A 27,507-nucleotide genomic window follows, 5' to 3' on the forward strand; every position below is an offset into this window, starting at 1 on the left:
CATATTACCGTTGTTTGTAACGCCTAAAAATAGTCTATATACAAATTTTCTATAAATTTTCAGGTGTTGGCAAAACTTTATATATTGTAAAACAAGTAAGGAAGTTCTAAGTTCAGGTGTCCGAACATTTTATACTCTCGCAACTGGAAAGGATCAAAGCCCGGAAAATTGCTTCAGGTGTTGGCAAAAATTTACATTGACAAAGACATACTATTATCAAGAGTTTTGTTTATTTATTTTATTATTTAAATTTCAATTATATATCAAACACATTGACCGATATTGTTAGTACCTAGGGGCTTGAACAGTTTTGGTTGGATTTAGACAATTTTTGGTCACAAGGTGGCATACTTTAAACGTATTATTCACTCAACTCATTGCTGCTTGATTTGCATAGTGGAAAATGAAAGGATCAGATGGAACTTAAAATGGTGTCATATGAGAAATAGGCGTGATTGTTATCCGATTTCGCACTATAACATAGAAATATGAAAAGAATTTTATGTACCGAAGCTGGTTGAAATCAGTTAAGCAGATCCCAAGATATGGGTTTTTACTTAAAAGTGGGCGGTGCCACGCCCACTGTCTAATTTTAAATGCTGTTCCAATAAAGTCATATCATACCATCCCATAGATAAAATTTAATGTCTCTGGCGTATATAGTGCTTGATTTATCCCGCCTTTAGTAGTTTTTAACAGTACCGTTATATGGGAGTGGGCGGAGTTGCCACCCGATTTCATCAATTTTCACACTGTCGATAGAGGTGGTAAAAATATTTGCTCTCAGTGAAGTTTGTTATTATATTTTGGCTTTAGTGGTTTAGGAGATATGCACATTAAACCTATAAGGGGGCGGGACCACACCCTCCTTTTAAACAAATTTTAAACTGCAGAGAACAGTCTTGTTTCTTATTGTGGTGCTTAGTTATGACAATTTATTTATTTTTTTATTAATGGTGTTTTGTGGGCGTGGTAGTAATTCGATTACGCCCATCTGCAATACCAACCGTCTTACGGTACCAAGAAACATGTGTACCAAGTTTCATAAAGATATCTCATTTACTCAAGTTACAGCTTGCGCAGACGGACGGACGGATCTCAACTGGTCTCTTCATCCTAATCATTTACACATATATATATAACGCTATATCTAACTCGCTTAGTTTTAGGTGATACAAACAACCGTTAGGTGAACAAAACTATTATACTCGGTAGCAACAGGTTGCGACAGTATAAAAATGTTGCGAAAGAATTAATCAGTTTGAAGCTCTTATATTAAGTAAATGGAGCTAATGAAAGTATTGACCCGATTTTATCCATTTTTGATATTACGACAACATATTACCAGAAAAAGATGATCGCTTCCTTTCAATAACATACTATACATATTGATCAATATATAAGGCATGATCCGGATCGGGTGCATAATTTCGCTACTGGAGTAGTATTCACTCGATTTTATCCATTTTAGACACCAATATACGCTATTAAAGACACACTCTCTCAATTTTATTCAGATTACTTACTTAGTTTAAACATCAACCCCTCTAAAACTACAATCATACCGTTTACCATCCCAAGGTTACTGACAGGCCTCAAAAACCTATCCCTAGGCGGCAGGGAGCTGGAGATAGCTTAGACGGATTGGCTGGATTCCACTCTACGACGGAAGCAGCATGTGGACCTGATCTGAGCCGAATCTACGAAAGCGCTAACAGTGTGATATCGACTTACTGGGAAATAATGGGGCTGCAACCCGAGGATTATCAGAAGTTGTACACCATGATTGTGAGACCGATGATAACATAGGGAGCGGTGGCTTGGGTTTCCAAAGCATTGCAGACTTCGGTAGGACTTCAACTATCGAAGCTGCAACGACTTGCCTGCATCTGCGCGTCGTGCGCGATGCTTACGTGTCCGACTGCAGCACTGAAAATAATAGTGATCGAACAGACGGCCAAACAGACACTGCTTCAATGACAGCAGACTGGTTTGGCAAAGCGACGGTAATCTCGTCCAAACAGATAAAGGATGAAATGCCACTAGCCCATCTCCCAAAGGACAGCATTACCAAAGCAGTAAGTTTCACTAGGAAGTTCAAAGTTACCCTTGGCAGTAAGGCTAAATGAAACGATTCCACGCTGGACCTACTGCTAAAGGATAGAACTATCAAGTGGTACACCGACGGCTCGAAAACGGTGGAGGGGATTGGTGCAGGGGTTGCAGGACTACGTACCAAGCTCTCCATTCTCATGAGAAGTTTTCCCAGCCTTTTCTAGGCGGAAGTATATGCTATAAGTCGGTGTGTAGAGATAAACCTCCAACGCAACTATCGCAATAGAAGTATTACCATACTCAGTGATAGTCAGGCGGAACTAAAAGTGATCTCCGCTTATGAGGTCAGATCGCTACTAGTACAGGAGTGCATAGAATAGCTTTCTGTAGAATTCAGATCACTTAGCTGTAATTACCAGTTCAGCGTGTTAAACACGTTTCTTATGAAAAAAATATACTGAAAAATTGTAACCGTCACAATTTCCTTTGCGCCGCGATCTGATGGTATGGACGAATATCGGAGATCGTCGAACTTCGTTCGCGCTTCAAAAAAATAACCCTAGTCGGTCCAAAACCGGGGTGTTCATAATTCAATCGCGTCAAACTCCTTTTCAATTTTCATCACGATGCAGAGTATGTGTAATTAATAATATCATAATAAAAGTGCACTAACATTGATATTTTAATATAAATTTTCAGGAACGTTTATGAAGAAGAGGATTACTCCTTATTTACATACACCAAAAAACTAGAACAATATGTGATTTTTTCAAAGAAAAAATTAAACAATTAATTTAAATGTATCACAATTTTTTATTTTTAATGCATATTTATAAAAAAAAAAATAATAAAAACGTTTTTTTTAAAGACGATAGGACGATTTAAAAAAAAAATATTTTTGAAGTCTCCTTAGTTTGGCGACCTAAACTATACATTTACCTAACTTTCAATTAATATAAATTTATTACGCTTTTTATATATTATTATTAAATTTCTTGAGCTCTTATTTATTTAAAATCTAAGGGTTAAGTGAATTAATCTGTTTGGAAAACCCTACCTAATGCAACCTTGTTTGCCATATAATCTCAATTAAACGTGTTGTTGCACAAAACGGAATGTCAAATTTTGACAACTTTGTTTTATTTGAAAGCAAACTCAGAAACAATCGCAAGGAACATTTTTGAAAACTATTGGAATTTTTTGGCCATTTGCACTTTTATTATTAATTAAAAGTTATAAATAAAAAGATATCGTAACGTATACATAACGCGCTTTTAACGGAAAACTGTGATACGTAGTGGATAACGCGTAAAAAAAACACGAGAAGCTTTGCTGAAATTGGAGCAGTGATTTACACGGATAATTTGCTGGCATTAGTAGCGGTAGGGGCACTAACTGCAAAGCATTGACAACAACACAACAAACAAATAGCTAAAACTATTGGAGCACCAAACACTTGGCGCAATACTCTCGAGCCCATCGAATTGTCAACGGACATCTTAAAACTTCCAAAAACACTTTATACTCAAGTTATGGACAAAATGCCAGCCAAACAGTACGAATCGTAAGTGCTGCATCTGTGTGTTAGCTAACTTTTAGACGTTGAAGTAATAATAGCTACAACCAGTACTCTTTCCATTTGATATTTAGAATTTGCTTCGGTTTTTTAGTTTTTAGTCTCATGACTAAAATAGGGCATCGTGTTGTCCATTCAAACACTTTAGAATATAAACAAATGTTCGCGTGTTATCGCTCATATTGTTAAGGTTATGTTTACGTAGGGCGACGTTGACACAATTTCTCTAATATTGGCAAAGATGTTGGAGATATAAAGAAATGGTTAATAGAGTTTAATAAGTTATTGACATCGCTTTAATTTACTTATAATTTTAATTATACTAATTGTAAATGTTTTATGTTCTAAATCAAATGGTTTTAGTCACCTAACTGATTTCCGGTTGTAAAGTAAATGTGTAAAAAAATAAATACGTTATTTCAAGTTTATAAAATCGTTTTCTAAAAATTTGTGTATAAACAGAACTCGAAGAAATATTTGTTTAAAAAAAACGAGTTGTAATTGGTTGTGGTTTTCTGAAAACACAATACTATATACAGAACACCAAACATTTACTAAAATACTTCATATATTTTACAGGAAACCATGGCCAGATCTGGCTGACAGCGATGACAGTGACATTGAAAATGAAATAGATGTAGACAAACTGCCACCCTTAGAAGTTGGGCCGAATGAGAACCGGCTGCAGCATACATACTGCCTATGGTTCTCACGTAAGGGGACACATCGTGCCACGGATTATAGTAAATCACTACATGTTGTAGGACGCTGTGCCAGTGTACAACAATGGTGGTCGTTGTACTCACATCTTATACGGCCAACAGCTTTGAAACCTTATCGGGAATTAAGCCTCTTTAAACAGGGCATAAAACCAATGTGGGAAGATCCAGCAAACACAAAAGGTGGCCAGTGGGTAATACGTTTACGGAAGAATAAAATTGATCGTGCGTGGGAAAACGTTTGTATGGCAATGTTGGGTGAACAGTTTCTCGTCGGTGACGAGATATGTGGGGTTGTACTGACAACAAAATATCCGGTAAGTCCAAGTATTAAATATTACAATTGAAATGATATAAAACCGGTGCAGATATGCAGTATGCCAATGGGAGAACGAATGATATTCGTGAAAATTAAGTGTACTTCTCCGTGTATAAAACAAAGTGAAAATCTAAAGTATTCCAAGCATATTACAATTATGCAGCTATGTTTTTCATTTTTAATTTTTTTATTTTTTTGTTCATATCTCGTTATACATTTGGTATTGTGATAAAAAAAAATTCTAAACCCTACTCATTAGCTCCGATTAATATAGTTAATCGCTATTGTTAATACTAAAAAATATTGTAATTGAGAAATTTTAGGATTAAAACATTTTTATATCGATGTCATATAAAACTATTATTATGTACATACAAATATGCTAATTTTTGTTAAATGAAACATTTTGCATTCATAAAATTTAAATTCTGTTGTGGGTCAAATTTTTCCCTTTTCTGTAATGCGGTATTACTGTTCATTACGTTTTATGACATTTCATACGTGCCAAAGAGAGGTCAAAAGAGAAGTGTCAAAAGTGCTAATGAAAATATACAGAATAAGTGAGTTTCTTCCGAATTGGTTTATTCAATTTTGCTATGCATAAGTTTTGTGAATCATTATCCAATCTTAATTATTTATCTAAATCGATAAAATTGAAAAACAGAAGCAAATAATTTTACATCGATTCTGATTTCGACATGTACGGTATTTATGTTGGGTTTTTGGTGTTGTTTTAATTTGTGTTCTTTGATGTAATAGAAAGTGGTTGTCAAACGATATATGTACAGAGAAGAAGTGATAAATAATAATAATCAAAAAGCCGTAATGTAAGGAAAATAATACTGGAGAGTTAAATTGTATAACCTACGCTTATACTGGTAAATAAAAAAATAAAAATACTTCCAATATTAACAAGTGCTTCTACAAATTTTTAGTGAAAATTTGCCGGGAAAATTCAGCTTTGGTTGGACAACTAATAGTGACAACAACAGCAGAGAGTATAGCCTCCAAAAGATGAACCGCTGATTGGACCCATGTGCCTCCCCCGATGAAAAATATATACAACGCAAACGCACTTGAGACACTATCCACACGAGCGTACGAATTCCACAATCGTGTACGGTGAATACCGATGCAGTGTTAGTTTCATACAGCAGCGCTCTTGCTACTTTCATTAGATTGTGAAGAGCCAGCAACGCGTCGTGAGCATTTTCCGGACGTCCGTGCTTTATAAACCGTGACCAAAAAAAAATCTGTCAACGCTGACACTGGCCCTTTTATTACTTGAGGGTCACACCAACGGAATATTTTTTTTCACGCAACACATTTTTTGCAGAAAAAAAATAAAAATAAAATTAGTGAACTTAGTGATAATCACTTTTAAAGCACCTATATTCTGTTTAATCTGCCCTGTCGTGCCGCCGCGTAAACGGTGTAAACGCGCGCGTACGCGTTCGGTTGTAAAAAAGACCCTGAGCAAAAATCGATTTTTTCTTTATTTAACACGCTTCTAAAGAGAATATACAACTACAACAGGAGTAGATAAAAAGACTACATACGTGAACAGAACTAGTTCAAAAATAAAGTTATATTAAAATGTATGAAACATTTTTGGTAACTTAAGGAAATACTAGAAAAGTCGGGACAATGAGGTAAAAGTGGAAAAAAAAATAATTCAAATAACGAAAGTTTAGAAGAAGCAAAAAACAACGTGATAGAAAACCCGATACACAAAAACCATTTACCAACAATCAAAATCCAATCCACTCTCATTCATAGCTGCTTTGGCGTTCTAGTAACAATTTGCGCTGATTTTTGCCATCTTAACCCACCCCTCTCTATTGTTGTTCGGTAGCTTTCAACGATAAGCTACATTTTCGACATTGTGCTCGTCCAACAGCGTCATCACCTTCATCGTCATTACAAACAGCGAACGCAACAGCAGATACCAACAATTTTTCTCCCTGCGCGTGTGTTAAATTATACCATTGAATACTCCAAGTGCTGGTTATAGAAGGTGTTTATCAAAAGGAAATCAAAAAATTTGAAAGCTTACAATTTTTGGATGTGAAATAATACAAGAGCTACAACTCTCAAGATAAAATTTGTTCTGTATATAAAATATTTAATAATAATACTACTGTTACCACTTAAAAAAGCTACATACAGTCTGTGAATACGAAAATAACACACAAAAGTGAGGCAGAAAGTGAGTCATGCTGCCGTTGCTATTGTCGTTTAAGCTATCGCTATCGTCGTCGCTGTTAATGTCGCCCAAATTATTGTCGAGTGTCGTGAATATCGCAGTAAATTGAATTTGTTGACCGTGAGCATTGCCTTCACCCGCTACACATACCAATACACATACGTTAAAATCCATTCTGCCCCCCCACACTCACAACGTGAAATAACAAATGCTAAAAATTCGTATGCTGATATAATATTCACTAGCAACACTAACTTGTAATATATAGCACAATCAAAGAGGCAGTGTTATAGTGACAAATTAAATAGAAAAAGTCAATAATTCTATTCAGAAATATCAAACAGCAACGCCTCAAAAAAAAAAAACAACTATTGCCAAGACAGCGGTACGGCGGTTGGTTCCAAACGTTCGCATTTTGCAAGGAAAAATCGATAGTCGCCATACGAACGAGCCACAAACAACCGCGCGCGTCCACCCACCACCGCAAAAAAATATTCAGGCGTGGAAAGTGTTGCATACACGAAGTACGTAGTGAGATCGACAAAATTAGCAGTGATAAATGGAAAAGCAAAAACGAATTGGCGTATAAAAGAGAAAAACAAAAATTTGTATTGTGCTGGTGTCAAGTTCACCATAAGTATTATATATGAAAATTCAATTAAAATAATTTTGAAACATATAACAAGTGATAAGCTAAATTAGCATTTCTGACGAGCATTAACTGCCACAAAAAAAATCATAAATATCGCCTTGAAATTGAGCAAAGCCAAACCCGTTCCCTTGAAAAAATCTACTGAAAATTTAGCTCAACAAAGCCAACGAACGACAAAAATAAATGTCAACGAAAATAAGTCAGCTAATACAAAATTAAACTTAGAATTCAAATTTAAAAAAAGTTCAAGGCATACGCACTAGTTTAAGAAGTGTTTCACTGGTAAAACAAAAAAACCACGAACCACAAAAAAAAAAAATTCAAACACCTTTGTTCTAGAATAAATAAAGCTGCAAAATGACAAAAGACAGATTAGCCGCACTTCACGCAGCCCAATCCGACGACGAAGAGTCCGAGGAAGTAGCTGTCAATGTGGATGCTCATGATTCTTACATGGATGAGTTCTTCAAGCAAGTGGAGGAGATACGTGGCATGATCGATCGCGTTCAAGACAATGTCGAAGAAGTGAAAAAGAAGCATTCGGCTATACTCTCCGCCCCTCAGTCAGATGAGAAAACCAAACAAGAGCTTGAAGATTTAATGGCCGATATTAAAAAGAATGCAAATCGTGTGCGTGGCAAGCTAAAAAGCATCGAACAAAATATCGAGCAAGAGGAGCAGCAGAACAAATCGTCCGCCGATTTGCGTATACGCAAAACACAACATTCAACGCTATCACGAAAGTTCGTCGAGGTGATGACAGAATACAATCGCACGCAAACGGATTACCGAGAGCGTTGCAAAGGTAGAATACAACGTCAACTAGAGATTACCGGACGGGCAACGACCAGCGAAGAACTGGAAGATATGTTGGAACAAGGCAACCCAGCAGTATTCACGCAAGGCATTATCATGGAGACTCAGCAGGCCAAACAAACGCTGGCCGATATAGAGGCTCGTCATGCTGATATCATGAAATTAGAGACATCGATCAAAGAGCTACACGACATGTTCATGGATATGGCTATGTTGGTGGAGTCGCAAGGCGAGATGATCGATCGCATTGAATATCATGTGGAGCATGCTATGGACTATGTGCAGACGGCAACGCAAGACACAAAGAAGGCGCTTAAATACCAGAGCAAGGCGCGCCGAAAGAAGATCATGATCCTGTTATGTTTGACTGTGTTGGGTCTCATAGTTGCTTCATATCTTGGCCTTACTGTGTAAACGCAATTACATTATTACTACTACATGTTTATTATTTATTTACATACATATAGTTAAAACAAAAAAAGTATAGCAACAAGAAAGTAATTACAATTATTATAACTAGTTATTAGCTCTTATATCGCACGCTCGTAGCACGAGTACAATGTTTTGAAAGCCTCAAAAATATAACCAGCAGCGGTCAACTTAGCTTGGCTGCTGCTGGCATACATTAGAGAGCGGGAGTAAGAGAGCGATAAGAGTCTCCGAATAGTAATGCCATGCGGCCGTAAAAGTCGCCAATTTGAAAGCTGCCCTTGCGGCCTATTCGGTGAATTATTACATACTTAATTACCTAATTAAATGATTAATTGCTAAACAAAAATATAATTATAATGTATTTGCTATATTATGAAATCTTATTGATTACTGTTATAATGCGAAGCAACCACAATTTAAAACGTATAAAAATATATATACACTAAAGAAAAATGCAAAAAGTGAGAAAATGAAAAGGCAAATCTTAAAATATAGAGAGAAAAAGTGCATTAATATGCCAAAAGAAAAATTATAAACTAAATCAGCATAAACATTAATAAACCAACTTAAGCAAAACACAAAACTATATATTGTATTTTCCAACCTCTCTTAATTGTTGATAAGAATTTCCGGTTAAAAGTTTAGTCAGAAATCAGTTGAAGGTCTTTTCATTTTACTTGCTTTTAAGCGTAAAGTATAAATACAAATACAAAACTAAAAAAAAAAAACAAAAACAATTATTAAAAATTAATAAAGCAAAATCGACGCTGAGAGCGCATTTACAAACATTTTTAAGAATAGCTCGTTATCACACAATTTTCAGTTGAATTTATACACACAAAATTATTATGATTTTGAATTTCCTCGAAATCTCATATTTGTATTATAAGAAAAATAACACGCTATGTATTTACTTACATGCATACAAACTTATTGCATATTTCTCTAGTTAACTCTTATATAGCAACAATTTATTATTACAACAAAAACAAAAAACAAGTTAAAACTAACAAAAAAAAACTATTTACTTATTAAAAACATATAATCTCTCAATATAGACATCTCTTTATATATTGGAAAACTCAATTGAAATAAAAAAATATATAGAAAAATAAAGTAAAGTGAATTAAATGAAATTAATTGATTGAAAATTGAATTGCATTGCATGGAAATTGCAAATTAAAGTCGTTAAATAATAATATAACAAAACACATTAAACAATTGACTGTAAAGTAAAAATAGCAAAGAAAACATACAGCATACAACATACTTGCACATACATATGTAAAAAGTGCATTCACACACAGTTACGCACGCGTGCATACAAAAAAAAACATAGATACATACATATGTAGCGTTAATTAAATATAAATATTAACTTAAAATGCAACACTTAATAAGACTTTATGCCAATTTATTAAAAATGTATGTTTGTTTTCGAAAAATGTATTTATTTCATTGTTAATTCGTACACTTTTACATAAATACAAACATATGTATATTTTTTTATATATTTAGCGCAAAAATAATCACTTGAGTTTTTCCACCATTTAATTTACAGGTATATAGTTATTTGCTTAATTATTTAGTTACGTGTAGATAAGATTACGCTTTCGAATGCTGGCATACTCGTATTTATGTGGTAGTGATAATTTTTGCAAACTGCTTGTATTTTATTGTGATAAGCACGCGTGCTGATAGGTTGCATAGCGTGATAACATGTGCAATTTTATATATGGTAATATGTATAGAGGCATAATTACAGCTAATTGAGGCTTGAGAAAAGCTTAGAAACTGTTTGGAAATTGCAGTAAATTGTGCTACAAAGATCCACCACCAGAAGATTAAAACATTTTCTGATAAATACGGTACATCTATATATTTAATTTTTTATTTAATTTACTTTATTTTAATTTATTTGTTTTGACTAAAATTTTTTGTTGTAGTTTTCTAAGAAATAAATTATTCTTTATCATTTTTTGCGAAGAATATATTCTACTTTTCAATAAAATTTGTTTTCTTATTTCGGTATTTTAGTTTTTTAAATTCTATAATTCAGCTTCTTTTTATTTTATTTAACATTTTTTTTTTCTTTTTTCCGGATTGTTTTTAACTTATATATTTTTAAAGTATATTTTTTCTCTGATGTTTTGCAACTTATATTGTATATATATTTTTTTTCATTAAAATATTTTTTTCCTTATTTCGCTTTAGAAAATATCTTAATACAAAATCACAGTTTAACGTTAAGCGGCATATACAATTTTTGATTATATTTTTATAAAATATATGCTTGAAATGTTTAAAGTTGTCGAATATAAAAATTGTTTGTGCTCAATCTTAACTCAAGCCAAGTTTGAAAGCGTAATAGATCTCATTTAGCTAAAAATTATTGCTATAATAAATTTTTTACCACTTATATCGACTTATGCTCGCATTATAATAAAACTTATTATTGAAAATTAAGTGCATTAGTTTTTAGCTTTTATTATCACCTTACTGTACTCCTTAATATTTCTTATTAAAACACATTTTTACATCATTTTATGCTTGACTAGTATATGTATTTAATTTTAGATAATACGAGTACCCTAAGGTAATATTACCACTAACACATATCCCATCATATAACAATCAGTTCGTAATACTCACAATATGTTTTTGTTTATTTTTTCTTCTTCCTTTTTTTACTTTTGTTTCGCAATCTCAACTTTACTATGCGTTCGTTGTTTTACATAACACGCAATAAAAAAATTAAAATAAATGACCAAAACAAAAAATTAAACAACAAAAAACATTGAATATCAAATGGGAACACTTTCACCCGTAATAACAACAACAACTAAACTAAACTCCACACTCTGCATGCCAACAACAAATGTACCAACCAAACCGACTAACAACTATAACAAATCTTATTTTGGATTATTAACATTGCATGGCCACATTTGTGCGTTTTGCCGCAACTAAAATACAAAACAACTATTCGCTGCTGCCACAACAACATGATGCCGGTCCGTTGTTTTTTTATTTTTAATGTTTTTTTTTACAACTTTGATATTTTTCTTTTAATTTTATTATTGCTTTTTATATTAATATATATATGTATATTTTAATTTTATTATTTTTGTATTTATATATTTTTTTTTAAATATTTTTTATTAAAATATTTTTTATACGTTTATGTTAATTAATTATGTATTTGCATAATTTTTGTTAAAATCTCATAAACCGCTGCCAAATGCTATCAACATCACAATTACTTCTATACTTTTATTTGAATAAATTAAATATACATTTTTTTAATTTGGCAACACTAGCGGAAAAGTGATATAACGAAAAGAAGTCATAATAAATATACACATTTGCTGCTGTTGCAATTAGTTAACTTAAATATTGTTTTCTTTGAATCGCCTGCCTAAATTATGTAAGCTCCTAGCCACGCATGAGTAGGTACATACATAAATACGCCTATTTTTCGTTGCAACTCTTGCGTATCACATCATCACCCCATGAACGATCCGAACTAAAAGCAGCTTGCGGTTGGTAGCCTAATTTTATAGAACACTAAGCTAAATTTGTAGCTTGTATAAATGCATTTAAGTAGACGCATAAGCGAGTGCACGAACCCAAAAATTTTGTTTTTTTTGAAATTTCACAACATTTGTGGGTGTGCCACATTCACTTATAATGCATTTTTTATGTCACAACTGTCATGTGAGGCTGAACGAGAAAATGCCTGTAATCCAAAGAAAAAAGAAAATAATTTTAACCATTGCTAAGCATATTACAAACACCTATGTACCTCTCACACACATAAATGGGAATGCAAAAAAGAAGAGAAATATAATGGCAACTACAACAATACAATATAATTTGCAACTAAGCGCACCTTCAAGCACCCTTAATTTAACTATGAGCAGCACCAATAACGCGGCAACTGACTTGACCGACCGACAAATTGCACTATAAACGATAGCAACAACAAAAACAAATAATAACTAAAGCGCATGCACTTTTGTCCGCTGCAATGGCAAGGCAAGCAAACTGCACGTCAAACAATTTTCAAACCGCCTCAACTATAATTTGCACGCCAATAATGCACGCAATAAAATGAAAATTGAGAAAATCGAAATAAAATGCAATAAATGCGCCTCGCAGCCTATTCGTTTGCGAAAAATATTTGCTCACAAAATAATTTGCGGCTCCTTCGCTTTATACCACATTGTATCAAAAAGAACGAAAGCTGCCAATCAATGTACGGTCATCGCCACAAAAAGAATGTGTAATGACAAACGCTAGCGACCTACCAACCGCCAACAAGCCAACCTTGCCACCCAGCCAATCGCCCAGCTAACCAACAGCTATATTAGAAATAAAGCATATGCGTCAGTAAGCAGCAACTGCTTGACAGCAAATTTGTTTTGTCGTTGGTAAGTAGTCAAAGAAACAAAAACAAAACACAAAAACAAAATTAAAAATTAAAAAAATATATAATGTAAAATATTTAAAAAACAAAAAAGTTTAATTACCGCAAATAATAATTGTTGTTGGCACACAAATATTGGCTGGTTAAAGCGCTGATTAAAGCAATTTATACACGTAGGAATTTTTTTTTGCTGTTTTGTGCTAAATTCTGAAAAATAGTTTTGCTTTGTGTCAAATGTCAAATCTGGTGGCCTTGTTGGAACAAACGTTTTTCTTGCGTTCAGCAGCAAATTATTTATTATTTCGTATATTTAATTTATTTGTTGGTATTTTTGACAAAAACAGCAAAAAAATAAACCAACAAAAACACAAAAACAAATAAACCGTTGGTGCATGTTATAGTTATTGGAAAAATATTTAAATAATTTGTTGTAGCTTCTAAATATGTGATTTCTATGGATTACGATAACAAACTAGTTTTATAATATTATTACATATAATAACAAAAACAACTGTGTTAGTTAAGTGAAAAGTCAATTACCTACACAACCTAATATTTATTGTATTTTCCTTGCAAGGCGCATCTAACATACAATTAGCTTGTTAATGAAAATTTTTAGTAAAATGTGTATAAACGCATAATAACAACAATGTCACGTCTGCTACGTAACAACAGCAAGAACAACAGCGCATGTTGTTCGTATATACCACACATACATATAGAGTGTATATAAGTGAATGCATACGCATCACTTCACCGCTGTTTGCATTTTCACTGCGTTCCACAAATTTTAAATACTTTCTTAAAATTTTTTTTATATAAATATTTGTGTATTCTCTATGTATAAATAGTTTTGCGATCAAATGTTTTGTGATTTCTTTTGATTTTCCTGCGTTTTAGGTTTGTTTAAGGCATTAAATTTAGTAGTCGCCAATTAAATTTGTAGCAATTACGACCAAAACATTATACTTAAGTACTTATAGCATATTATATTAAATAAATATACATACATACTTACATTACTACATTTATGCTAATTTGATATTATAAAATTTTGTAAATTTGGTAAAGACAAAAACAAAACAAATTAAAACAAAAAAATGGAAAAACTAAAAAACAAGCAAATTAATTTGTATGAAAACAAACTTAAATTTTAGTACATCTTATGTAGTAGTTTAGTATGGTGTTACCTAATCGATAAAAAGCAATATGAGCTAAATACATACATACATATACGTATGTATATATTGTATACATATACATATATATATATATGTAAAATTCCATATTTCTTAAATAATGTAATTATGCAATGATTTAGAAAATTTAAAAATTCGATTTCTAATAAAATAAAAAAATTTGCCTTAGGAGGTCATTTGTTAAGTAAAAATAAATTTTTGGTATTTTTTTTATATTTATTTTCGAATGAATGTGGAGGGGTATATGTTCGCCTTGCGTGTGTGTGTGTGCCTTCTATATCTCAAAATAGTTAAAAATTACTTTACAACTTGTATGCATCAAAACTTAACTATTTTTTCTGTACACGATACTGAGCGTTCTCAGATGTCGCTCAGAAATTGAACCAGCTTCATGCCAAATTACTCTGAATTCGTCTCATGTTTTTCTCTGTTTGGATTTTAATGGGAAATTTTAGTTATAAAGTGATTCCTGCCTGCTTCGTTTGATGCTGCGTTGCAATGTATGTATGTAAGTACAATACATCTGTTACTCTATACAAAGAAATTTGAAAAACATTCGCATCGAGAGACTTGCAAATATTTGTTAAATATTTTGGAAGCGTTATCCTGTTATAATTATAGTATTCCTAAATAGTGCCTCAAATCTCCGTTCCCTCGACAGTCCGGTCTAAGTAACCGGAACAGATCCGGATATTTATTGGGCCATGGAAATTTTTTTTTAAATCGAATCATTTGTCATCAAACACGTTTTAATTTTTGATTGTTTTAATCTGGACATATTTTAACCTTCGAAATTTTCTTCTGAGAAACTACAAGGAATCTTCTGGCATGACTCTTTTATATTTTACTCAGCAATACTTTTATTCAACCTTGGTTAGATTCTCAATATTTAAGAGCACTCACATATTATTTAGTAAATTTTCTAAATTCAAATTAATGGTCCATCCTTACCACATTGGAAGTCTCCACGAACCGAACCGTTCAGTAAAATATTAAAACATCAAGTTCTTGTATGAATGCTGCTGAGGTTACAATCCTTGGCGGGTATCCGAACAATCCTGGTCAGGATAGATTACGTTAATCCGTCAGTCATGGGAGCATAAGAAATCATTCAATTTTTGCTTTTAAGTTCTATTTTTCTAAATGAGTGTAACCTCATGGAAAAGCTTAACTAAATCAATTATTCTCTCTTATTTACCTTACAAGTCCCGGGACTTGTGGTCAGACGCCCAACGGAAGTCTGCAAGTGTTAAAAGCTTGACGGTTTACTTTTTTGAGAAATCCCTAGGAAAACAACCGATGCATTTTTTTTATTACTGATAAAGACACCTCTGAGACAGGCCGCTCTATCACCTAAATTGGTAAGTAGTAGCAGTTGTCTACTACACTTAAGAGCTTTTTGGTTTTCTGAGGCCAAGGCTTAAATTTTTTTAAAGAATATAGTGAGGCTTAAAAGGTAGTGGACCTAAAAACTCAATGCGGTAAGTAGCGAAGAGCGAAAGAAAATATTGTAATTTAAGGGGGTATTCTGGTTTAGAAGCCCGAATTTTAGACTCTTTTTCGGACCGATAAAAAAAACGATATATTTTTACCATATATTTTTTTTTATATGTTTTTTTTTATTGATATTTAAAGAGTAAAAATCATTTATAATATTAAAAAAAAAAAATCTAGGCCGGCAAAGTGGGTACTGATGAAAAAATGGCGTGTCCTGGTGTGCACGATTCCCAGTAACCCGAAATGGAAATATTTGAGTTAAAGCTACGAGAGGATTTTGGATTCAATCCTGGAAGATTGATATCTACATAACAAGTTGCAAACAGCTTATTAAATTTTCTAAGGGAAAAAGTGTTAGAGGCTAGAGTTTATATATTTTTGACTGAAATAACGATTTTTTTTGGTTTTTTTTTTTTTATATATATAAGTATTTGAAAACATTCTTCGCAAATTCCAAGTTGATTTTTTTCTAGCCGGTGAAGAAAATTTCTCCAAAACAGCTGAACCAATCCATTTGAAATTTTCACATGACCTTCCTAGAAGTATTTGTTAGGTAAAGGGCGAAGGCGTAAAACTTTTGATAATAATTTCGATTTTTGAAACAACTCTGAAGTTCAACAAAAAGAAACGAACTACTTTTTTGTGTCAAAAATCAAAATGTTGGCTAGTTGCTCAAATATTACCTGTATTAATTTATATAAATAATATTTTTTTATTTTTATTTGAGATAAGTTTAAGCAAAAAATCTTGCTCACAGCCAGAGCCTATTTTTTGAAGGTCCTCCTGGCAAATCAATCACCGATTATTTAACTAAATTAAAATGTGTAAATGTACATTATTTTTTATTTATATACATATGGGTGTATTAAATAAACCGCCTCTTCAAGAAAAATAAATTTAAAAAATCAGAAAAAAAGGAGATGGGTGAGATGGATGGAGACGTTTTGTGAAGTTTTTAGCATGTGAGTTACGTAACGATTGTAATTCAAGAATAATAAGTGTTTAACTTCCTGTTTGTGTTATATTGGGATTGTTTTTGTTATTGCAAAGACGTAAATTTCAGCATTATGTGTGAAATTAGTTTTTATATTATCACTACAAGTATATACACTTTTAGCATTCACAGAAACTCGCGAATTGCTCGCTTAACCTTATAACATAAGTATATACTCGTGTATGGCAAACCGCTAATGCAAAAATATTCCGATATAGGCAAATTAATTTTTTTTTCTCAAAAAAAAAAGCAAAAAATAACAGTAAAAAAAACCGCTCGCCAACCTGTCTGAAAGTCTGACTTCATCGTTTGGATAAATTAACACGATATAATTTTGAAAACAATTCCATTGAAATTATAAGCAACAAGCGAGCTAAGAGCCAGTGTAAATAAATAAATATTGCTTATATGTATGTAAACAATTTAACAAAAAAGCAAATAAATGAAAACAGGTGAATAATTGAAAAATTAAACAAAAAAATTCAAATAATAAAGCGTTAAAAAATCACACGCCACCTCAATAACTCTCACTCTCACGCTAATAATGACGTGACTAAAGCAACTGCGAGTGGGTTTATACCCGCAATAGTGCCACTCAAAAAAATCTGTTGGCGTTTTTCATTACATATGTATTTTTAGTTGCTAACAACGACATATGTACATACATACACATACAGCCAGACATGCATTGCTGGCTAACATCGTGAATCATCAATAACTTCATTACCGTCAAAAGCAAAGCAGCCGCAGCAGCTGCATTGATGAATTTTACTTTCTGTATTGGTAGTTGTAATTTTTGTTGTTGTTGTTATTGTTAGCGTGTTGTCGATTGCTAATACCCAGCGGCACCATATTGTGTTACACACACACACATACACACTAACGCAGTGGGGCACTCTTGCCCGCATCTCTGCCATTCACTCAATTAACCAGCGACAACGAGGTTGTTAAACGCCAACATACAGCAACAACAAAGCCATTAGCGTTACCGCATTTAATGCGTCGCACCTCCAGTCAGCTGACGACCGACAATTGCAAAGCGCTGACTGTCTGCGTTGTATTGTTTTGCATGTGTACAGATACATCTACTTTTGTTGTTTAACTTTTTTATTGTTGATTTAAAAGTAAATACTATTTTCCGTCTGCAATTTTCACTGATTTTCTCTCCTTCATTTCTGCAAAAAGCGGTGAAATATATTTTCTTAGTCGTTACTTCCTTCAGAAATCTTAGCTGAGATTGAAGAGTTGCTTTTCTCGCACCAATCATGTTGGCAAAACGTTAAGTAAATCGGCAAACTGTTGAGTAATCTCTCAAGGTTTTACAACTTCACTGAGTTTATTTTGTTCTTAGCAGAAAAGTATAGAAAACAATTTTACAGAGACACCAAAAGTTTAGATTTTTTCTACTTAAAAAGCTTTTTTAAAGTCTGAATTTTCACGAATTCTCAAAGTTAGACTAGTCTATCAAGGAAACTCTACTCCAATTTGGGGGAAGTTCTAGTTTACATTGACTTTAGGTGCATGAATCGATTAATCTTCTTTTCAACGCGTTCATTGGTCCTTTTGCGTTTATACCACCAAACACTACTACGAACTCGAAGTTTATATTTCAAATATTTTTAACTCGCTTAAAACACCACTTATCTTCTAATATATTTATCGTTCTTGAAGTAGTACATACATACATACATATCCACTAATAACTCATGTACTACTTAGTTAGCTATATATCAAGAATGAGATAAATCGAGATTACGACAGCTTTGTTCCGTAATTTTTTTCTGATCGAATAGAATCGTCTTTCATTGTTCTTCAAATTTTCCAAGTTGAAACAAGTTCTCCGATAAACAGACCCTTTTATGACCTTCGCATACTGATCGCTTTCGAATCGGTTGGGTGGACTCATATTTATAGAAATTAATCACACACTTGCACGCTAATTTTTATCAAGAAGGTTTCGAAGTGCTCATTCGCAAAAAGTATTGAAAACTATAGTAGATATGCATACAGAGTTGCTTTTACAGATTTCTTAATCGACTATCAACATATTACAGCAAAAATCAATATACCGATAACTTTTTCCTAGTTATTTTTTCTCTCTCTCATAAACGCACATTCCTGCTCAAATTATCGTGTCACTCTTGGTTGATTATTACAATAATTTATCGACTTTTTGATTATGGACAAATACCGCTCTTATTATTTCACAGATTAAAATAAGTGTTTATGTAATGTCAAAACTTAAATTCACCGCATAATTACCCAAAGTATCGACCCCATCAAGACTTAATGTATGTCATTAAACTCGTTTGGTCGTCTAAGTTCAGTTCGTGGACTTAAAAGTTTGCAGTCTCAGTTTGCGTTCCCAAATAAAGTCTGACAAACTGGCAGCATGACTAATGTGACTAAATAATATTTTTGTCGTGTAAAACAAGTATATCTACCATCTGATCAAAGTTGACTCGGATTATATGTGTACGAGTATATACTTAATAAATACTGGCTTGAAGAATACTATGCGTTAATTTATTATGGAAGCGAATATATAGATACATATGTACCTGAAAGTTATGAAATCATGCCAGTTTCTTCATATATTCGTCAAGCAAAAAATCTTTAAAAAAAAATAATTCTCTGGTAATTTTACATTACTTTTTTCTTGTTTTTCTAATTTCTCTTTGTCTGAAATAATTTTCTAACACACTCAATATGCTAACAGCTGCTGCTGTTGTTTCTAATTTTTTATATTTACATATATATATTTTTTTTAGTCTTATATTGTGTTTGGCAACAAAATTTTCTGCTCACACAATACTTGAAGTGAATTAAAACTTCTCATTGTCATTTTGGTTATTTCCCCAAGTTCTCTCTCTGCGGGGCTTCTCTGTTTATTCACTTTGTTTGCCAGCTAACTTTCTATGGTCATTTCTAGTTAGTTGATTTCTTATAGATTTTGGTGTTGTTGTTGCTTTTATTATTTCTTAATTTGTAGAGTCATTGTTATGTATATAAACTCTAATTTCGTATCAGCGTATAACGTGATTCATGTAGCTTATTTCAACATGGTTTGAATATTTATGATTATTCATTAAAATGTAGTTACATATAGACCTACATATGTGAATACACACATATGTTCATTAGTCTGCAAATTAGTAAATATTTCTGAAGATTTCACTAGAACTAATTTAATATTTGAATAATGTTAATCGGAGAATGAGGTCTAAGGAATTTCCAAATTCTCGCTCACACGATCACTAGCTATAAAACTTAACTGAGAAGAGCACAAAAATTCATATTTTCATAAATATATCTTATCTTTCACAATAGTTCTAAGATTTCCAATTTCTTTAACTATTCTCTTTAAGTCCGATAAAAAACCTAACACTACAACAGCAACTACTACTCCCCACTTTGGCTTAAACGTTTTCCGTTTGGGTTATTGTTGTGACATATGTGTCATAGGCAAATCTAAAAAATATTTATCAGCATTTGTATAATGCTAATGCTAATCTAAGTTGTATTTCCAACTAAGTTGCCATCGAAGGTGATATACCGTTTATAACAATTGCGTTAAAAAATTTGTAGTAAGATTGGCGTTTTACTTCAAAATATCGCTCTTACTCGGTGATTTCATTCCAGCGACAAATCTCTTGAGATATGAATACAAAAAAGTCGAAGCGGTTTTGGTATCGTTTTCATTGATTTGAGACAGGGTGCAGGCAGTTTTCGCAACCTTAAATGTGAGCGATATGGTTAGCACGTTTCTTCGCTAACTTTAGGGTGTAAGCTAGGTCAATAATTGTAAATTGTTTTTGGATTTTTCGATGTTCATAATCCAGCCATTTTATGGTAACAACAAAATTTTTTATCAAAATACTCGTACATTGCTTCAATACACAAAATTAATTTTATTTGCAATCTTCAAAAACTTGTGTCATCCGAAATGGTATATCCCATGAAGGTTATGTCAACTACAAAACATATACAAAAACGAACTTGAAATATTTATTAAGAATTCAGAACAATCATATTCTGACGAAAAACAATTCTGATGAGCTCTAATTTGTGATAAAGAAAAATTATGCAATAAAATATGTACAAATTTATTTTTAGAAAAAACTTCCAGTGAAACTTTGTCAGATAAACCTTTTGCGGTTGTTGAGTCAAAGCTTGCTGCCTGCTGAGCTTGAAGCTAAATGTGTTCTAAAGAGCAGGAAAAATATCTTAGAATATATTTGTACAAAAAAAAAATGTTGTTGCATATTATTCTTAGAATTCTTAATTAATAACAAATGAACTTGGTTGTTGTTTTCTTCCGCTCAACAAAACGATCAATGCAACTCACTGTAGCCAGTAAAAACAAACAAAAATCCATTAAAAAAAATTGTTTTCGCACAAGCGTACATACATTCCTACCCACGTATGGACATATATTGTATATATAATATATACTTGTATATACATATACATACTACATGCCTATAGAGATTCATAAATATATGCGCTGCAAATAAATATAAAGTAGAGATGCGGCTGCCTATGTGGCTACAACAACAATATTTTTGTGGTTGTTGAATCTATGCAGCATTTATTTACTTCTCATTTATATCTAGTATAAATATAGGTATGCATATCAATTTTTTACAAAATTTTCCGCGCTCACTTAATAATTTCTCACATTTTTTGCATTCCTTTTTCGAGTAGAGTGTTATTTGTCAAGTTTGAAAGAACACATATACTTGTACAATATATTTCTTCATTTGCTTTCGTCGGCGCGTCGTGCTGGAATATTTTTTCTTATTTCATTGATATAATTCCTTTTTTTTGTTGCATTATTTGGCAAATTCTTATTTTTTATTATTTGATAAATTTGCTTATGTCATAAAGAGGGAGAGAAACAAAACCAAAAAAGCTTACGATTTGTGTGATAACTCAATGCCATTCGAAAGCAAATAAATTTGTCTGAGCACAATTTTATGGTGCCGGCATTGGTTTGTGATGGTGTACGAGTACATAAGTGAGTTTAATATACTTCTACAGTACTGAGTTTATACCTATATAAGTATGTATTAAAAAAAAAGAAGAAATATGTCAATATTTTTAAATGCGATTTTTCGGGAAATTAATTTTCATTAAAAGTTACAAGAGCTTTGCAATTTTCTAGCAAACTTTTTTCGAAAAAAATTAGTTAGTTTATCGATTCGTTCCGTAATAAATCTCCAAAAGCACCTCCGAAGAATCGTATCTGGCGGTGAGGAAGAGTTTTCTGCTTAAATTTGTCACAAATCCAAAAACCAAACAATTTATTATTGTTATAGCTGAATACCGGTAATGATCGAAAGACTAGCCAAAATTTCGGTTTTTGACAAAATGGCGGGTTCGCAAAAAAGTGTTTTTGTAAAAAAATATACACTTCAGATTAGCGTAAAGAATCATTATCGACATTATTATCAATTATCTTATTCCTTCGATCCTCGTCTGTCGAATATATCTAAAAAGGTAGTGTCAACCTTCCACGTTCCATGTCGTTTGGTTCCGCCGTTTCGGAGAAATTTTCCTCACCGACTTTTAAAGCAGCGTTTCAAGAAAAACGCGTTTAAAATTTTGGGAGCCGATAACACTATTTTAGGAGAATATTTTCAAATATATATTTATTAGATTTATATGCAATCGATTTTTGAAAACCACAAGTGGATGAAACAGATTAACATTGAACACTAAACTAATAATTTTTTTTCCGCTTGGCACTCTAAAAAATGGGTTCTTAGACACCTCTAAGAATGTTTTTTCAAGTATGAGCTCTTAGTTGGAGGTGTCTAGAACTTTTCAAAATACCAAGCGAAAAAAATATATTTGAGATTTTTGTAATGTTTTTAAAAACTAAAGACGTAAAAAAAATAAAAATTGTTAATAGACCACGTAAGACATGAACGCTGCTTTAAACTAAAGGGTTATTAAAATGCTATTTGGCGCAGACAAAATCATTTATCCACCAAAGAGTGAAGCTCAACATAAATGGGCGTATATCAGGGCTGCTAGTTTCCAGATACTCATTAAAAGAGTAGTTAAATCTTTACGTCTTCAGTAACTGTTATTTATAAATTATTATTAAATTTCTCATCATCAAGGTACCACCGGGCGTTTGAGTAATGCACCTAATATCCTTCAATCTAACTCCTTTAAAACCTCTTTGCTAAACGCATCACTTTTCCGCTTAACGATTATAATTGTTCACTAATCGGTTAATTATAGATTATAATAGAGAAATCTACACTCGCACATTTATACCATAAAACTGACAATTAAGCAATTTAAGCGCAACACCACCACAGTTAGCATATAATTCATCCCCTTATTGCCTGTGGTCGCTCACAATGCGCGCTTATTGTACACATTTACGTGTGTGTGGGTGTGTTTATGTATGCGTGCGCTTAAGTACCCATTTATCTGTGAATGCTGTGCGCTTCGTGATGCGCACTGACGATTGCCAATTGCCAACCGACGTCGAGCGACTGACTCACCAACAGCACAGCCGCTCACACTCAATTGCACAAATCAAATTAGAAAGCAGTGACGCGCACCAGCGCACTTTTAACCCCATACATATCAAATACTTACTGCAAATAAAGAGCTGAAGTTAATGAATATATGTATATGTGTATTGGTATAGGTTATGTGTAAGTTTGTTATATATAGTCATTTACTTCCATATAAAAATTATGTAAATTTTCATTGTAAAATATGGAATGTGTATAACATCGCGCTAGTGACATTTACCGCTGTCCAGGCAATCATCCGCAGGCACTTATGACCCTCCAACAATTTCCAGAAATGTCATTGAAAATTATATAAATTAAATAATAGAAATATATTTGCCTAAGTGTGTGAAAACAGTGTGATTAAACTGAGATTTTTGGCATAGAAAAGAACTGTCGTGGGTAAAAACGCTTCATTTATCTATGTGGTGGCCTGTTAGTGTCATGTTTTTGCCTTAAAGTTTCCAACTTCTTGAATATTTGCTCTTCTTGCTTTGACAAATACTTCCTACAACTACGATTTTTGATGTTTGTCCGTCTGTGCGTCTACCCGCTGTATATACGCGAACTAGTTCCTCAGTTTTCGAGATATCGATGTGAAATTTTGCTGCTGCCACACAAACTGATCGATCAAAATCAAGTTCTTGTATGGAAAATTTTATTTTTTTAATTTAATTTAATTATTTATTATTAATGTAATTTTAATTTTTAATTTATTTGTGAAGGGTATTATAGCTTCTGTGTTTCAAATTGTCAAGGAATCCGTTAGCAAACCTTGAATAATACTCTATAGGGATTGTTTTAGTATTTTAAATCTAATGTTTATACCCTGAACAGGGTATACATAATAAGTTTGACACGATGTTTGTAACACCCAATAGGAAATGTCGGAGACCCGAGTTTTTCAATAATATGATCGTTAGAACTTTTTTGGTGAGCTGACTCGAGATGAATCGAATAACTTTTTGCTTCAGTCTACCATCGAAGTCCACTGTTTTCACTCTTCCGTAGCCTCAGATGTAATATGAAGAAGATTTTGAACACGGTCAGAAATCCATTTAAATGAGGGGCATGTTCATCCATAGAATAGGTTTTTATTGTCATCTGTTTCTTCACCTTGGTGAGTTAACATATAACGGAGCTGTCTTCGATCCTAGTGCATTTCGGAGATAACTACCCGTTCAATTAAGCTCGCTGCAACCTGAGCAACTTCATAAACATTCTCCTTTCGATCGATATTGCTGCATTAGTGCATTTTATTATATTTCAATTTACGGTAAGACGCCCTCCTTCAGCATATTCGTTCGAGGTCTAATTGAAAATTTTAGTTGAGGACTACAAAAAATACAATTATTTATATTTTCGAGGTTTTTTGTCATATTAAATTCAATTTTCAAATAAAATTGTTTTTATCATTTATTTAACCCAAATACGTACCTTCACACACATACCTACATATGTCACATATATATTATAGTATTAGCTCGTGCTCACCTTTCTCAGTGGCTATCTGAAATTCAATCTTCCTTTTGCTTTTCAAAACCAAATGGAAATGCATGTTAGTAAATAATGACACAAATTTCTCTACAATTTCTTATTTAAGTGCACACAATATTAATGACTTTTTATTTACACTTTCTTTAACCTTTTGGGACATGTCTTCACATCGCCGGATGTCTACACAAAGGTAATTTCGCAGAACGCCTTTCTCTCAGCCATTCATTCATTCGTTCGTTCGCTCATTCATTCACTCCTTCAGTGTTTTAAAACTTAATTCAAGTCACTCAACTGTAACAATTTTCTTTACATATATGTACTTATGTATATATGTAGATATTTATCTAAATATGTGCTTGTATTATATACACTCGTGTTGAGAGTGAGTTCAACAGCTTTTGCTGAGAACCATTCAAAGTTAAAATGTATGCAATGAAATCTGAATAAATATACTACAGTATATAATATGTATAAGTATAAATGTACATATGAATAGCCGTATAAATGTATTTTTATTTATATGGAAGCGTAGTCGTCAGCAGTTAGCCTAACCTAACCATTGGTAGCAGCACGCATTTATTTTGCATCACTTTATTTCACATACTTTTTATATATATAGAATTATATATAACTTATGTGTATTTTCATATATATTGCTTAACCTACCATAAAATTAAATTTACTTTCAGTAAACCATTTCCATAAAATATGTTGGAATTAACAAAATTATTAGCGCAGACATAAGTGGCTTTACTGGTTCACTATTTCAACACAAAATCATACACAAAAACTACACTGGAGCACCTTTTACTGGTGGCAAAAGCTTTATTTAAACTCAAATTGTATTATATACATATATTATTTTATTTAGGATCCAGTGTTTTGTTGGCGAACTTATGCATTTTACTCTAAGGTCGATGCTCTTGTTATTCAATTGTGTATTTTTTTTATATCCATTAACAGAATTTTTGTAACATAAAAACCTAAACCTTTTAAGGGGTTACATGGGTTTCGTAGCAAGTTATGGTCTTATTTAATTCTATAAAATCTCTAGAATATTGTCCCAAATTCTCAAGTTGATATCAGTAATAGTTTTGGAGATACAGCTTTGAAAAGTTGCGCGCTCGAGGTCAGCTATATTGTCACTTAAAACTTTAAACGCGTTTTTCTCCAAACTGTGTTTTCAAAGTCGATTGTCAAGATTTCTCGCGAACTACTCAACAAATCTGATGATGAAATTTCATACAGGTGTTTGAGATACAATTTACTCGTACTTGGACGAAGGATTTTTTTTCAATTACAACTATTTAAAAAAAAGAAATGTCGAGCAATTTTAATTTTTTTGCAAAAAGGTCTGCCAAAATTCCAATTTGAATTTTTTAAAAAATTATGGTCTTAACTAAAACACGCACGGACGCACTTTTTTTTCCAGGGGTCACTTTATATGCTTTAAAACGATTTATCTCGATTTCCTGCAAAACTTCGAGTTCTATAGAAAAACTTTATACGACGAATTTCTTAGTAATAAAGAGATCTGCAACTTTGAATCAATAATGTTTCACATAACCTCAAAATTTATGAGAAAAGTTCATCAACCGCCCATCAAGATTCGCCTTTTTGGTAAACAAGGTTCAGGTTATTGATGTCTGAGAGTATGTGACTACAACTCGGTGGGTTGGAGTTCCAACGCTTGACCTACGCCTAGCTTTTTTTGTTTATCTCAAATTGGTTATTTTTCTTACAGACGACTTGTGTGATTCTAAGTGATGTAAGACTCATATGTGCTCTTTTATACAAATCGCTCTTCTGTTCATTGTAGAAACCAGAACAATTTTATTTTCCAACATCAACCTCATCCCGACATGTAAATAAGATCGAATCTTTGAAAATGCTTTGCTTATGAAAATTATGCTCATTAAAGTCGAACAGCAGTCAATATTGAGCAGAATTGTCACAAATCCATTGAGAAGTTTGTTGAAATAGCTGTAAATTTGCCGATGAAAGTACGGTTCTGCAGGAGAGCAGTAAATAATTATGTATTCTTCGGCTTTTCTGTGAATGAATATAAGCGACTTCATATTATCTGCATTATGTTGCTACTTTTTCCATATAAGATGTCGTTTTAACCTATTATCCATTCATCCACACATGCAATTATAACTTTAAATCCATTTGTGACGCCAATAACTCCTACGTTTCACTCTCGGTAATTGGCTAAAGTTTATGCATCAACAAAGTACCGATGTAAGTAGCAATATTGTAACATTTTACCATATATAAGGACCTTAGGTATATGTGTATAAGTGTGGACTTGTGTTTGCCAACATTTCCTGACACATTTTTCTGAGCACATGCGGGGTTTTTCAACTTTCTGATGATGTAAACAGGCATGCATACTAGAAAGGTGTGAGTATGAAGCTTTTATGCGCATATAACTGCTTACAAATGCATTTTTCATTTGTGTAAAGGCTGTAGTTAAGGCACGTTGAAAGAGTCAGCAGGGTGGTCCTAAATGTTTGAATAGGTTATGGAGGGTGATTACTATTCGAAATATTTGTTGAAATTCTACTGGAACTC

At 32.7% G+C, this 27,507-nt stretch overlaps 2 protein-coding genes and 1 long non-coding RNA gene across 5 annotated transcripts in view; 2 read left to right on the forward strand and 1 right to left on the reverse strand.

Annotated features, from left to right (window-relative positions):
• Positions 1-3,186: 3,186 nt before the first annotated feature.
• eIF4EHP (eukaryotic translation initiation factor 4E homologous protein) overlaps positions 3,187-27,507 on the forward strand; it is a 127,842-nt gene continuing 103,521 nt past the window's right edge. The window contains exons 1-2 of the mRNA XM_014231211.3: positions 3,187-3,619; positions 4,211-4,667. Of these exons, the coding sequence (XP_014086686.1) occupies positions 3,588-3,619; positions 4,211-4,667 (489 nt within the window). The 5' untranslated portion in view covers positions 3,187-3,587. The remainder of the gene's footprint in view (positions 3,620-4,210; positions 4,668-27,507) is intronic.
• Positions 5,244-12,169, forward strand: Syx1A (Syntaxin 1A). 3 transcript variants are annotated; one of them, XM_014231209.3, is made up of 4 exons: positions 5,244-5,369; positions 5,429-5,547; positions 5,605-8,753; positions 12,096-12,169. In XM_014231209.3, exons 3-4 carry the CDS (start codon positions 7,885-7,887, stop codon positions 12,109-12,111), a joined length of 885 nt encoding a protein of 294 aa, XP_014086684.1. In that variant the 5' UTR covers positions 5,244-5,369; positions 5,429-5,547; positions 5,605-7,884; the 3' UTR covers positions 12,112-12,169. The 3 variants fall into 3 exon arrangements, with proteins under 3 accessions (XP_014086684.1, XP_069961613.1, XP_036217584.1); XM_070105512.1 differs by having other exon boundaries at positions 5,281-5,547; XM_036361691.2 differs by having other exon boundaries at positions 5,281-5,496.
• Positions 10,786-12,912, reverse strand: LOC118680683 (uncharacterized). The gene is made up of 2 exons (XR_004976300.2): positions 12,668-12,912; positions 10,786-12,514 (listed from the first exon to the last, which is right to left on the reverse strand). It is a non-coding gene; the product is annotated as an uncharacterized lncRNA (long non-coding RNA).

This window comes from Bactrocera oleae, chromosome 2 (assembly GCF_042242935.1).
Source record: "Bactrocera oleae isolate idBacOlea1 chromosome 2, idBacOlea1, whole genome shotgun sequence".
NCBI lineage: Eukaryota > Metazoa > Arthropoda > Insecta > Diptera > Tephritidae > Bactrocera > Bactrocera oleae.